This window comes from Crocuta crocuta, unplaced genomic scaffold, assembly GCF_008692635.1.
Source record: "Crocuta crocuta isolate KB4526 unplaced genomic scaffold, BGI_CrCroc_1.0 scaffold339, whole genome shotgun sequence".
NCBI lineage: Eukaryota > Metazoa > Chordata > Mammalia > Carnivora > Hyaenidae > Crocuta > Crocuta crocuta.
The window spans coordinates 372,636-384,619 of record NW_027530357.1 but is presented as its reverse complement, the minus strand read 5'-3'; the positions used below and the strand labels follow the sequence as shown (position 1 = coordinate 384,619).

At 48.1% G+C, this 11,984-nt stretch overlaps 1 protein-coding gene across 5 annotated transcripts in view; it reads left to right on the top strand.

The window, feature by feature from the left end:
• The window catches only part of ACACB (acetyl-CoA carboxylase beta), a 125,178-nt gene that overhangs the window by 90,254 nt on the left and 22,940 nt on the right, over nucleotides 1-11,984 (top strand). For 3 of the 5 annotated variants that reach the window (XM_077765954.1, XM_077765950.1, XM_077765952.1), the window contains 7 exons: nucleotides 2,624-2,761; nucleotides 3,489-3,588; nucleotides 3,679-3,786; nucleotides 7,734-7,790; nucleotides 8,029-8,070; nucleotides 9,295-9,510; nucleotides 11,686-11,841. In XM_077765954.1, the coding sequence (XP_077622080.1) occupies nucleotides 2,624-2,761; nucleotides 3,489-3,588; nucleotides 3,679-3,786; nucleotides 7,734-7,790; nucleotides 8,029-8,070; nucleotides 9,295-9,510; nucleotides 11,686-11,841 (817 nt within the window). Of the gene's footprint in view, nucleotides 1-2,623; nucleotides 2,762-3,488; nucleotides 3,589-3,678; nucleotides 3,787-7,733; nucleotides 7,791-8,028; nucleotides 8,071-8,370; nucleotides 8,547-9,294; nucleotides 9,511-11,685; nucleotides 11,842-11,984 lie in introns of those variants that run through there. The other 2 variants (XM_077765951.1, XM_077765953.1) reach the window with 2 other exon arrangements.

Here is an 11,984-nt window from a genome sequence, read left to right as displayed (position 1 = left end):
AAAAAAAAAAAAAAAAGGAAAGGAAGGAGGCTTTCCTCAAGCCTGCGGGTCAGTCACATGTTGTTCCTTAGGAGGAACCTACATACATATCTGCGTTATCGGTTGTGACCATCAGTGTGGGCACAGGGTCCTATTTTTTTTTAATGTTTATTTTTAGAGAGACAGCACGAGCAGGGGAGGGGCAGATAGAGGAGACACAGAATCTGAAGTAGGCTCTAGGCTCTGAGCTGTCAGCACAGAGCCTGACTCAAGGCTTGAACCCACAGACTGCACAATGATGACCTGACCCGAAGTCAGAGGCTTAACCGACTGAGCCACCCAGGCACCCCAACATAGGGTCCTATTTTGACCCGCACAGATATTGAGGCCCTCAGAAGGGATTCCCTGACCGTCTCAGGTCCTTGCTGTGGCTGTTGGCTGGGAGACTGGAAGCTTGCTCTGGGGCTGTGGCTTCAGGGAACACTCTGCCTGTGGCTGCCCCCCTCCCCTCACCCCCACCAAATCCCACTCCTCAGGGCCTCTGGGAAGAGCCGTGATGACTGAAGTCCCCCCTCCAGGCTGGAGAGCCAGGCATATTGTGATTTGGGTCAGGGACCAGCGTGGGGAAGTCAGAGGCCAGCAGAGCGTCACCCGGGGTGCAGCCAGGACTTAGGGCCCACGGGGGCTGTGAGCACGGCTGGGGGCCAGGAGCGGGAGAGAGTGGCTGCACCTGAGGAACTACCCCCAGGAAAATGGCACAGCCCGACCACATCTTTCCTTTTTTTTTTCTCCCGCAAGAAAAGCAGGACATCTAGACTTGAGAAAAAAATTATATTCTTCAACTTTTCACTGTGAACAGGTAATTGACGTGTAGGAAAATATTAAAAATGCTGTGGGGACTGGGGTGCCCAGGTAGCTCAGTCGGTAAAGCGTCCAACTCTTGGTTTCGGCTCAGGTCATGATCTCAAGGTTCGTGAATTCGAACCCCGCCTCAGGCTCTGTACTGACAGTGCCGAGCCTACTTGGGATTCTGTCTCTCCCTCTCTCTGCCCCTCCCCTGCTCTCTCTCTCTCTCAAATGAATACATAAACTTTAAAAAACAATTAAAAATGCTGCAGGGACCCATGTCAAACTGTGGGCTGAATTCAGCCTATGCCACTATGCCAGTTTGCTACTCTACACTTAGCTGTCCGAGAGCAGGGAGCCTGGGGTTGGGGTGTTGATTTCAGGGGGCCCCAACAGGAAGGCACAGAGGCCCTGTCCCACCTGGGTCAGGTGTCTCCAAGATCACCCCGACTTGACAGTTGGCTGGGAAGATTTACAGGGCTCAGTATGTGTCCTGCTTGTGGCTGTGACTTGTCACAGGGAAAGCCCATGAAGCGGGCATGGTCCCCAAAAGGAAGAGGGTCATGGGGGTGAAGTCCCCAGGACGCCCAGTGCAGGAGACCTCGCCGGGGGAGTCCTGTAGGATGCGCTCGGTTGCCCCAGCAGCGCATTGTGACGGCCTGTGTTCAGTGCAGTCCAGCAGCTGGTTACAGACCCAGCGCCCCGGGTGCCCGCTGGGGGCCGCTCATGTTGACGTCCTCTGCCGTGTACCCAAATCCCCGACTCCAGAAGGAGAGCAGGTGCTCGGCACAAACCACAAGGCACAGTGAGCCTCTTGCATGCTTTAGGGACCGGCGGGAACGCTCCCCAAGTTCCCAGACGCCAGCCGGTGGGCAGCCTCGCCAGGAGGTCTCCTTTCAGGAGAGCAGCCCCAGGTCTCTTTTCTGCACCCCCTCCCGTAGCACCCCCTTCCCTTGATGCCAGGGCCCAGTTATAGCTGCTCCAGGGTATCTGTTTGCATTTGCTGCTGGTGCGTGGCGCACCCTGGAGGCAGTGGCCAGACAACCTCTCATGGGCTGCAGGTCGAGGCACCAGTTTTGGTTTCTGACCCCGTCCCAAGAGCGGGTTTGATGGAGGGGTAGAAACTGGGAGAGCAGAGGCCTGGCATTTCTCTCTAGAACCAAGCCGGCCCTTTCACCAGCCACCCAGGGCTGGGCTCTCCAGAAGTGGGCCCTAAGAGTGTTCATTCTCTGTGGCTGAGTTCATGGTGTTGGATTTGGACTTGGGACCATGTGGAGGGGTGGCCTTGTCTGCATGCGTGCATGTATGCATCATTCATTCACTCACTCACTTACTCACTCACTCACTCACTCATTGCACTCTTAGTCTGTACCGGGTCCTGAGCAATCAAATAAAAGACTCCTCAGCCCCACGCTTGGGTGGCTCAGTCGGCTGAGCGTCCTGCTTCGGCTCAGGTCATGAGCTCATGGTTTGTGAGTTCAAGCCCCACATCAGGCTCTGTGCTGACAGCTCAGGGCCTGGAGCCTGCTTCAGATTCTATGTCTCCCTCTCTCTCTGCCCCTCCCCACTCACAGTCTGTCTCTCTCTCTCAGAAATAAGTTCAAAAAAACATTAAAAAATTAATAAGAAAAGAGGACTCCTCAGCCCCAGACCCCAGCCCCTCCCACCCCCAGGTTCAAGCCCCACTAGGGGAGGGCTCTGGTCTGGTCTGGCTCATCGAAGCTTCCAGGGAAGGAACAGCTTTTGGGGCCAGATCTTCAAGTAGCTGCTTCATTCCCCGCCTCTGGTCCCCCTGCAGGATGGCCGTGCCCATCAGTGTCACCAACCCCGACCTGCTGAGGCACAGCACCGAGCTCTTCATGGACAGCGGCTTCGCCCCACTGTGTCAGCGGATGGGGGCCATGGTTGCCTTCAGGAGATTTGAGGACTTCACAAGGTACCCAGAGTGGCCCTGTCTCCCAGACTCCTCGAGCAGAGGGCCGAGCAAGCTTCTCCTGCCCCCACCCGTTTGTGTGTGCGGCCTGCCTGTGACACTCTGGGCAAATGCTGCCCGTGTGCTTCCTCGCCGTGACACTCTGGGCAAATTATTTAACCTCTCTGCGCCTTAGTTTTCTCCCCTTTATAATGGGGAGAAGAGAAGGATCTCCTTCATAGGCTTACCGGGAGAATGAGATGAGATAGAGTATATTAAATGTTGCATTAAGGTAAAGTTAAGGGATAGACGGCATTCTCAGTAAATGTCAGCGATCAGTCTTGTTATTATTGCCCATGTTTCCACCTGTTCCTGGGTGCTGTGCGTCGTGCTTGGGTTGTCTTGTAACTCCACAGTGGCCTTAGTTGATTTGGTGAAGGGAGGTGTGAGGGTCTCCCAGCTGGTAACAGGGGGCACCCAGCTGAAGCCCCGGAGCATTGGACACCCTTTCTTTTATTTACGATCTCAGATCACGTACGTCCCTTCTTCCCTTTGGGGAAAGACCCCATTGGTGGTGACTAGGACCTGGTCAGGGACCGAGTGAGCCCTGGGCGGAGTTGTATGAGCTCACAAAGCCATGGGCGGGAAAGAGGAAGGACCCAAGCCTTCATCTGTCCGGAGCGAAATATTGGTCTACGACCTCAGGGAGCCAGCAGCCCCTCAGCCCTGCCTCTCCACCCCACGCCCCCAGGAACTTCGATGAAGTCATCTCCTGCTTTGCCAACGTGCCCAGGGAAGCCCCCCTCTTCAGGAAGGCCTGCAGCCCCTTGTACTCTGAGGAGGAGAACAAGGTAAGCGTTCTGAGCAGGGAGGGTGTCCAGGAGGGGCGGCCTGGGGGCCCTGAGTCCCTCCTCCTACCTGCCCTTATCTGTCTCTCCCAGAACCTCAGAGAAGAGCCAATCCACATCCTGAACGTGGCCATCCAGTGTGCGGACCACCTGGAAGATGAGCAGCTGGTGCCGATTTTCCGGACGTTCGTACAGTCCAAGGTACGCCGGGCATGCTTCTGGCCCCGAGTCACTGAAGGATGGGGGGAGGGCTGTCGCGGAGAGGCGTCCCGTGTGCCCGAGTCCACCGTGCACTTCAGAGCCGCAGACCTGGCTTCCCATCCTAGCTCTGCTGCTCCTGACAGCCCGTAGCCTGGGCAGAAGCGACTGAATGCGGAAGAGCCTTGCCTTCTTCCCCAATAACATGGCAGCATTTTTCTCTCCTGGAGTGTTGGAAAGATCAAAGGACAAAGTATGTGCAGTGGACGTTTGAACAATATGCACACATTTTTTTCCAACACGGGTTATGGCTATGAATGTAATTTCTCTTATGATTTTCTTCTCATTGGCTTCCCTTATTGTAAGACTAGAGTATATAATACCCATAACATGCAAAATATGTGTTAACTGACTGTTGAAGTTCTAGGTAAGGCTTCTGGTCAACAGTAGGCTGTTCATAATTAAGTTCTTGGAGAGTCAAAAGTTATACATGGATTATCGACTGTGCAGGGGTCAGTGCCCCTAACCCCCACATTATTCAGGGGTTACCTGTATACCAACCACTTAGCTGGGGAAGTGATGAAATGAGCCAGTATATATGCCATTTCAGAGGTGCATTTGATAAATAGTTAGGGGTTTCGGGGGGAATGCTTTTTGTCGAAGTAACCAGAAAACTCAAATCTTTAAGTACATAGTCACTGATGCTGACCCCCATATATGCAAAGACTTTGCTTTTATAACCACGTGGCAGTTGCGAGCATATTTTCTCACCCCCGCAGTAGGGACAGCTGTTATATATGCTCACAGACCTCAGCTGCAAACAGCCATGGAGCGGCTTGGCAAGCGTAGGTGGTAGAAACGGCAGGAAGGTACTGTGTGACCTCAGGCAGGTCATTTTACCTCTCTTTTCCGTAGTTTCCCCATCTGTAAAATGGGCTGCGGAGATTTCTGAACTCATAAATTAATCAAATCTCCCAGGCGCACTGCCTGGCCATTAGTTCTAAGTTGGGCTCAACTTCAAGACCACTTGGAAATTTTTAGTTGTCGTTTTTTTAGTCTGTTTATCTGTACATTGTTGTGTTCTCCATATTACCCAAGTGGGAGGGACACTTATTACCTCCTCTGACTTGGTGTCCCTCAGAGGACCTGGTGCTTCCTAGGCGGAAGATGGGGGTTAATGGTACTGAGTCCTGGAAAACACCATGAAAGCTTAGGGACATATTGTCAGTGATTTACTTAGACTTTACTTGATTAATTAACAAATGTAGGGGGGCACCTGGGTGGCTCAGTCCACTAAGCGTCCAACTCTTGGTTTTGGCTCTGGTCATGATCTCACTGTTTTATGAGTTCGAGTCTTGTATCGGGCTCTGCACTGGCAGCACAGAGTCTGCTTAGGGTTCTCTCTCTCCCTCCCTCTCTTTCTGCCTCTCCCCCAGTTGCATTATCTCTGTCTCTTTAAAGAAATAAATAAAATAAAATAAAAAAACCAGTATAATGATGTTCATTGTAGAAAATGTTTAAGGTGCAGAGAAATCTGAAAAGTAGATTTTATTTTTTAATTTATTTAAAAATTTTTTATGTTTTTTTTACTTTTTTTTTGTTTTTAATTCTTGAGAGAGACAGAGTGTGAATGGGGAAGGGGCAGAGAGAGAGGGAGACACAAGAATCCAAAGCAGGCTCCAAACCCTGAGCTGTCAGCACAGAGCCTGACACGGGGCTTAAACTCACAGACAGTGAGAGCAAGACCCGAGCTGAAGTCAGATGCTTAACTGACTGAGCCCCCCAGGTACCCCTGAAAAGTAGGTCTTAAAACAAAGCCCACAACCCTACCATCTAGCCCCGGGATGAAGATATTGATGTATTTTCCTTTGGTGGGTTTCTTCTTGACATTGCTAATGTCCTTCCTGAAGTTACATCTGGCCTCCAATGGCATAGATGATAAGGCATAGATTTGAGGGGCTGTGGTTTGCCCTACCCTTTAACCAAATCAGATGATGCTCAAGATAAGTGATGTTTCTTGCCTGGAGAGGGCAGAATGGAGGGAAAAGTATGGGCAGTGAGTGATGTTATNACTTTTAATGTTATATATTTTATATATATATACTTTAATATATTTATGTTTAACATTATATATTATGTTATATAAAATATATCTTTTGTTATATATTTAATGTTCTATATTGCTAGAGTATTTCAATTTTTTTACATTAAGTATATACCTATGTACATATTCTCACGTACACACACTAATATACATACACTTTCCCACGCACACACTGATGCATATCCTTAGTTGAGAACTAATGATTCAGGCTCCCTGTAACCAGGTTAGTTTGCCCACATTGAAATCCTCTTCCATTTTATAGTTTATCTTCTTCTCTTTGCAACCGACATTCCATTAAGTTTTCTTTTTTTTTCTTAAGTTTATTTATTTTTTTTGAGAGCACAAGCAAGGAAGGGGCAGAGAGAGAGAGAGAGAGAGAGAGAATCCCAAGCAGGATTAGCACTGTCAGTGTGGAACCCGATTTGGGGCTCAAACCCATGAGCTGTGAGATCATGAGCTGGGCCGAAAGCAAAAGTTGGACACTTAACCAACTGAGCCACCCAGCCACCTCCCATTAAGTATTATTTTGTGTTTGTCTAGTTCCGTCTTTCTGAAATGCGCTGAGACAACTCATCTCCCCTAATAATTTTCTTTACTATATGGACAAGTTAAGCAAGAACTGTATTTCTTTGTCTTTTGTGTTTTTCTTTCCCCTTATATAATACTATATAAAATAATATTTCATTTAGGGATTAACTAAAAACAGTTTGTACTTTTCTTGGATGCCTTCCAATTGGAGTTTAACATACAGAAAAGTATACAAATCATAAATGTACAACTTAATGAATTTTCATAGTGAATTCCCAAGTGTAACCAGCATTCAGATTAAAAAAAAAAAAACCCCACAAACTAATGTTCTCAGCTCCTCCTTGCCAGAGATAACTGACCCCTAGCCTGAGTTTTAACAATATAGATTAGTCTCACCTGTTCTCGAATTTTGTGTAAATGCAGTCATATGGTGTATAGTTTCTTTGTGCCTGTCTTTTTTTCTTTAAAGATTTTATTTTTAAGTGATCTCTACATCCAACATGGGGCTCGAACTCACAATCCCAAGATCAAGAGTCACATGCTTTTCCAACTGAGCCAGCCAGACACCCCAACTTGTCTTTTTTAAAAATATGACAGTGACCTCTCCCCTCAATTTTATTAAAGCTTTCATGATATGTTTAAATAATAATATGGATAATATATGTATATTTTAATATAATAGCTTTACTAAATATAATTCACATACTACACTATTCCCTCATCAAAAATATACAATTCAGCACTTTTTGATATATTCATTTAGTTGTATGACCATCATTATGACAAATGTATTTTATTCTATTTTTTAACATTTATTTATTTTGAGAGAGAGAGAGAGGATGGAGGAGGGGCAGAGAGCGAGGGAGAGAGAGAATCCCAAGCTAGTTTCACAGCCAGTGCAGAGCCTGATACAGGGCTCTGCAAGATCCTCTGACCGCAAGATCACAACCTGAGCTACCAAGAGACAGATGCTTAACAAACTGAGCCACCCAGGCACCCCTAAATATATTTTAGGACATTTTTACCATCACCTCCTAGCAAAAACACTTATTAGCAATCATTCCCCATTTTCCCTCAACCAACACCTTCCCTGCCCCTCCCCACCCTAGGCAACCATTAATCTACTTTCTATCTCTATGTTTCTGCCCATTCTGGATGTTTCATATAAATAGAATCATGCAATATGAGGTCTTTTGTGATTGGTGTCTTTGACTCAGCATCATGTTGTCAAGGTTCATCCATGTGGGAACTTGTATCAGTACTTCATTTCTTTTTATAGCTAAATACTATTCCATGACATACTTGGTTTTTACTGTAGAAAAACATCCTTGTGGATTACGGGCTCCGAAGAATCACGTTCCTCATTGCCCAGGAGGTCAGTGCGATTCTTGGTGCATCTGTGTGAGTCTTTCATGTTCCTTAAGACTTGGTGCCGATGATTTGATGTTTACTCAGGAGATGGGAGTGGAATAGAGCAATCACTAGAAAAGAGAAGGTTTTCAAATGATTCATTCTGGAAACAGATGGGGTTACAGCTTTTAAAAAAACAACAAAACAAGTATTTGTATGTGTCTGCTTGATTTCATTGTCTCTTGTATGGGTTTCTTTTGCAGAAAGAATTTCCGAAGTTTTTCACATTCAGAGCAAGAGACGAGGTATGATGTAAAGCAGGGATAGTGTTCTTGCCTCCCTGGCATCTTCGATCTTTGGGAAGAGTATAGTTCCCAGTCCTTGAGGTACCTCTATATTCAAGAACAGACATGTAACTTTTGCGTAAACTCCAGCCTTCCTCTGGGATTGTGTTTCCCTGTGAGGCTAAGCCCCTATGCTGCCTGCCCTTTCAGCCTTCACTCAGATTTCTCCCTAATCTGTGTGTCACTTATGTCAGCAGACGGCTCTCCCAACCTCCTTTTCTTTTTAAAAAAATTTTTTTAATGTTTATTTTTGAGAGACAGAGAGAGACAGAGCACAAACAGAGGAGGGGAAGAGAGAGATTAACAGAATCTGAAACAGACTCCAGGCTCTGAGCTGTCAGCACAGAGCCCAATGCAGGGCTCGAACTCATGAACTGCGAGATCATGACCTGAGCAGAAGTCGGACACTCAACCGATGGAGCCACCCAGGCGCCCCTCCCAACCTCTTTTTCTTATGTTCCTGCAGACCGACTGCCCGTTTTGATAAACAGAGTTTGACTAGAACACAGCCACGCCCATTGATCTCCTGTTTCCCGCTGTGTGCTTTCTCGGGCCAGTGGCAGAGATCACGTGGCTCTGACCAACCGTGTGGTCCACCAGCCTCATATCTTCCCTCTGTGGCCCTTAAAGAAAAGCTTTTGCTCATCCCTATTCTAGAACAGGCAGGCTTATTCCCATCACAGACTCGGGACTCTATCCTATTCAGTATTCTGTGGTTTAATTTACCCAAAGCCTTCCATTTCTGGGTTAGACCCGACCTTTCTATAGGGTCTTCATCTCCTCTAGTTCAGTCTCCAACACTGTTGCTTCCTTCTGGGGACCAGTTTCCACCGAGAAACCAGCCTTTAGTGACTTCCTGAGAGGTACCCTGTGCTGTGACAGAAAAGAGGCTGTGCTGGCAGGTGCTGGGGTGCAGGCAGGCTCACCTGGGAGCTGAGAGCCTGGTGCTGGCACACAGGTCTTACAGAGCTTGTGGCTCTTGTCTGGACCCTCCCAAACACCGAATCTCTTGAGCCCTAGGGCTGCCCACGGGTACCATAAGGAAGGCTACATCCCCTGAGTGCTAAACCCGCAAACACCAGGGGTCTATAGGACAGGGTGCCGACCAGGCAGCCGTGCAGCCCCAGTGTCAGATTCAATGTCTGTCTGTGTGTCTGTCCGACTTTGCTCTCTGGCCGCCCGCAGTTCGCAGAAGATCGCATTTACCGCCACCTGGAACCCGCCCTGGCCTTCCAGCTGGAGCTCAGCCGGATGCGCAGCTTCGATCTGACCGCCGTGCCCTGCGCCAACCACAAGATGCACCTGTACCTGGGCGCCGCCAAAGTGCAGGAAGGCGTGGAAGTGACCGACCACAGGTTCTTCATCCGCGCCATCATCAGGCACTCCGACCTCATCACGAAGGTAAAACGTCGCGGAGGGTTTCTTTTTCCCCTGAACTTGTCGGTCTTCACTGGGCTTTGCCCCTACTCGGTCTGCGTGAGAAGGGAACCGAGAAGGTAAAGAGGGCTAGGGTATTCAGGGAATTGCTTGTATGTGCTCACGGAGGGCATGATCATTTTTCAACACATTCAGAATAGTCATCTATGATTATAGTGTGAATTTTTCAAAGAATACTGAAAACTACATTTTCAGTCAAAAATTTTAATTAAATTAAAATTTTAAATGAAATTAATGTAAATGTAAATTTTTAATTTTTTAATTAAAATTTTAAATGAAATTAATTTAAATTTTAAAAATTAATTTTCATTAACATTTTAGTTAATTAAATTAAAAATTTAAATTACAGGGGCACCTGGGTGGCTCAGTCGGTTGGGCGTCCGACTTCGGTCATGATCTCGAGGTTCGTGGGTTTGAGCCCCGCGTTGGGCTCTGTACTGACAGCTGGCTCAGAGCCTGGAGCCTGCTTCACATTCTGTATCTCCCTCTTTCTCTGACCTTCCCCTGCTCATGCTGTCTTTCTCTCTCTCTCAGAAATAAATAAAAACAATTAAAAATAAAATAAAATAAAATTTTAAATTACATTGATTTAAATTTAAATTTAAAAATTTTTTAATATTAATTTTTAATTAAAATTTTAGTTAATTAAATTAAAATTTTAAATTAAATTGACTTAAATTTAAATTATTTTAATTACTTTCTAATTAAAAATTTTTAAAAATGTTTGTTTTTTGAGAGAGAAAGAGAGCAAGCTGGAGGGCGGAGAGAGAGAGAGAGGGAGAAATCTCAAGCAGGCTCTTTGCTTGTCAGCTCAGGGTCCGACGTCAGGCATGAGTTCATGAACCATGAGATCATGACCTGAGCCAAAACCAAGAATTGGACCCTTAACCGGCTGAGCCACCCAGGTGCCCCTGAAAACTACTTTTAAAAATCAAGGAGAAAGAGGGACACCTGGGTGGCTCAGTCAGTTAAGCGGCCGACTTTGGCTCAGGTCATAACCTCACAGTTTGTGGGTTTGAGCCCCGTGTTGGGCTCTGTGCTGGCAGCTCAGAGCCTGGAGCCTGCTTTGGATTTTGTGTCTCTTTCTCTGCCCTTCCTCCACTCTCATTCTGTCTCCGTCTGTCTCAAAGAAGAAACATTAAAAAAAATTTTTTAATCAAGGAGACAGACCCAGAGTCCCACCATGCAGGGGTCAGCCCCGTTGGTGACCCTTTCCAGGCACGATTCCATACATAGAGTTGCCGGTGGAGGGTTGTGGGCGGGGGCTGAGGAGGGACCAATCATTTGAAATTTGTTGCTGTTTTACTGGTCAGTCAGTGCCTCGTCGACCTCACCTCCTGTGTTAATGAAGATGATCTGCCTCATGCCCTGTCCTTGCCTGGATGTACCGTGGGTGTGATGTTTTGTTTCGTATTGATGGATGCTAAGCTGATGTCAGCTTTTTGCTGCCTCGGTCAACTAGCTATTTTCATGGGTCTTACTATTTTCAGGTACAGTAAAGCCACTAGATCGGGAACCAGTTGCCACTACAAAGATTGTCGCTCTCAGATCCCAAGAGGAGGGGCACACCATGCCACCGGCAGCCACATGGGGAAGCATCAGGGGCGGCCGAGAGGCAGGGGAGGAGGGGAAACGTGGGTCAGAGCCTTCGTTGTGGCTCCTGCAGGAAGGAGCAGGTGCGGCAGGGGAGGCCGGCTTGGGACTGGCTTGTCTGAAGGATTTTAGCAGGTTCTGGAACTGAGTGGCTGTCTCTAGTTGTCTGGAATCTGGGCCTGGGGTGATTAGGGCAGGTGGACAGTGACCTGGAAGGTGAGAGCCCCACAGAGGAGGTGTGTGCTCTGGACTGGTTGGTTTGCATTTGTGAAAAGTGCACTACCTTTGGGTGAGTTGTTGACTATCTCTAGGAATTGGTAACCCTGGAGGGTCAGTCCCTCCAGAGTCACTGAGGCCCCACTGGCCAGAGCATCACGATACAGAAGATAGAAGGCAGGGTCACTGTGCACAGGGTCACCTGCAGAGGCAGGGCTCCGCATACTTGCTGGAGGAGGGAAAATGTTTTCCTGCCTCCGTGTCTGCCCGAGGCCCCGTTTCTGGCCCCTGCGCCCCTTGCCTCAGCGCCTGTCCCTCCCGCTTTGGCAGGAAGCCTCCTTTGAGTACCTGCAGAACGAGGGTGAGCGGCTGCTCCTGGAAGCCATGGACGAACTGGAGGTGGCGTTCAACAACACGAGCGTGCGCACCGACTGCAACCACATCTTCCTGAACTTCGTGCCCACCGTCATCATGGACCCCTTCAAGGTCTCGCCTCTGGGGAGGCTCTGGGTCACCTCTCCCCGGGCCTGTGGCTCTTCTTTCCTTGCCGTTTTTGGGGACTTGTCTCCTTGCACTCGAGACCCGAGTTCCCGGACACGTATGTGCGTTTTCAAGCCTCGGTTGCGGCT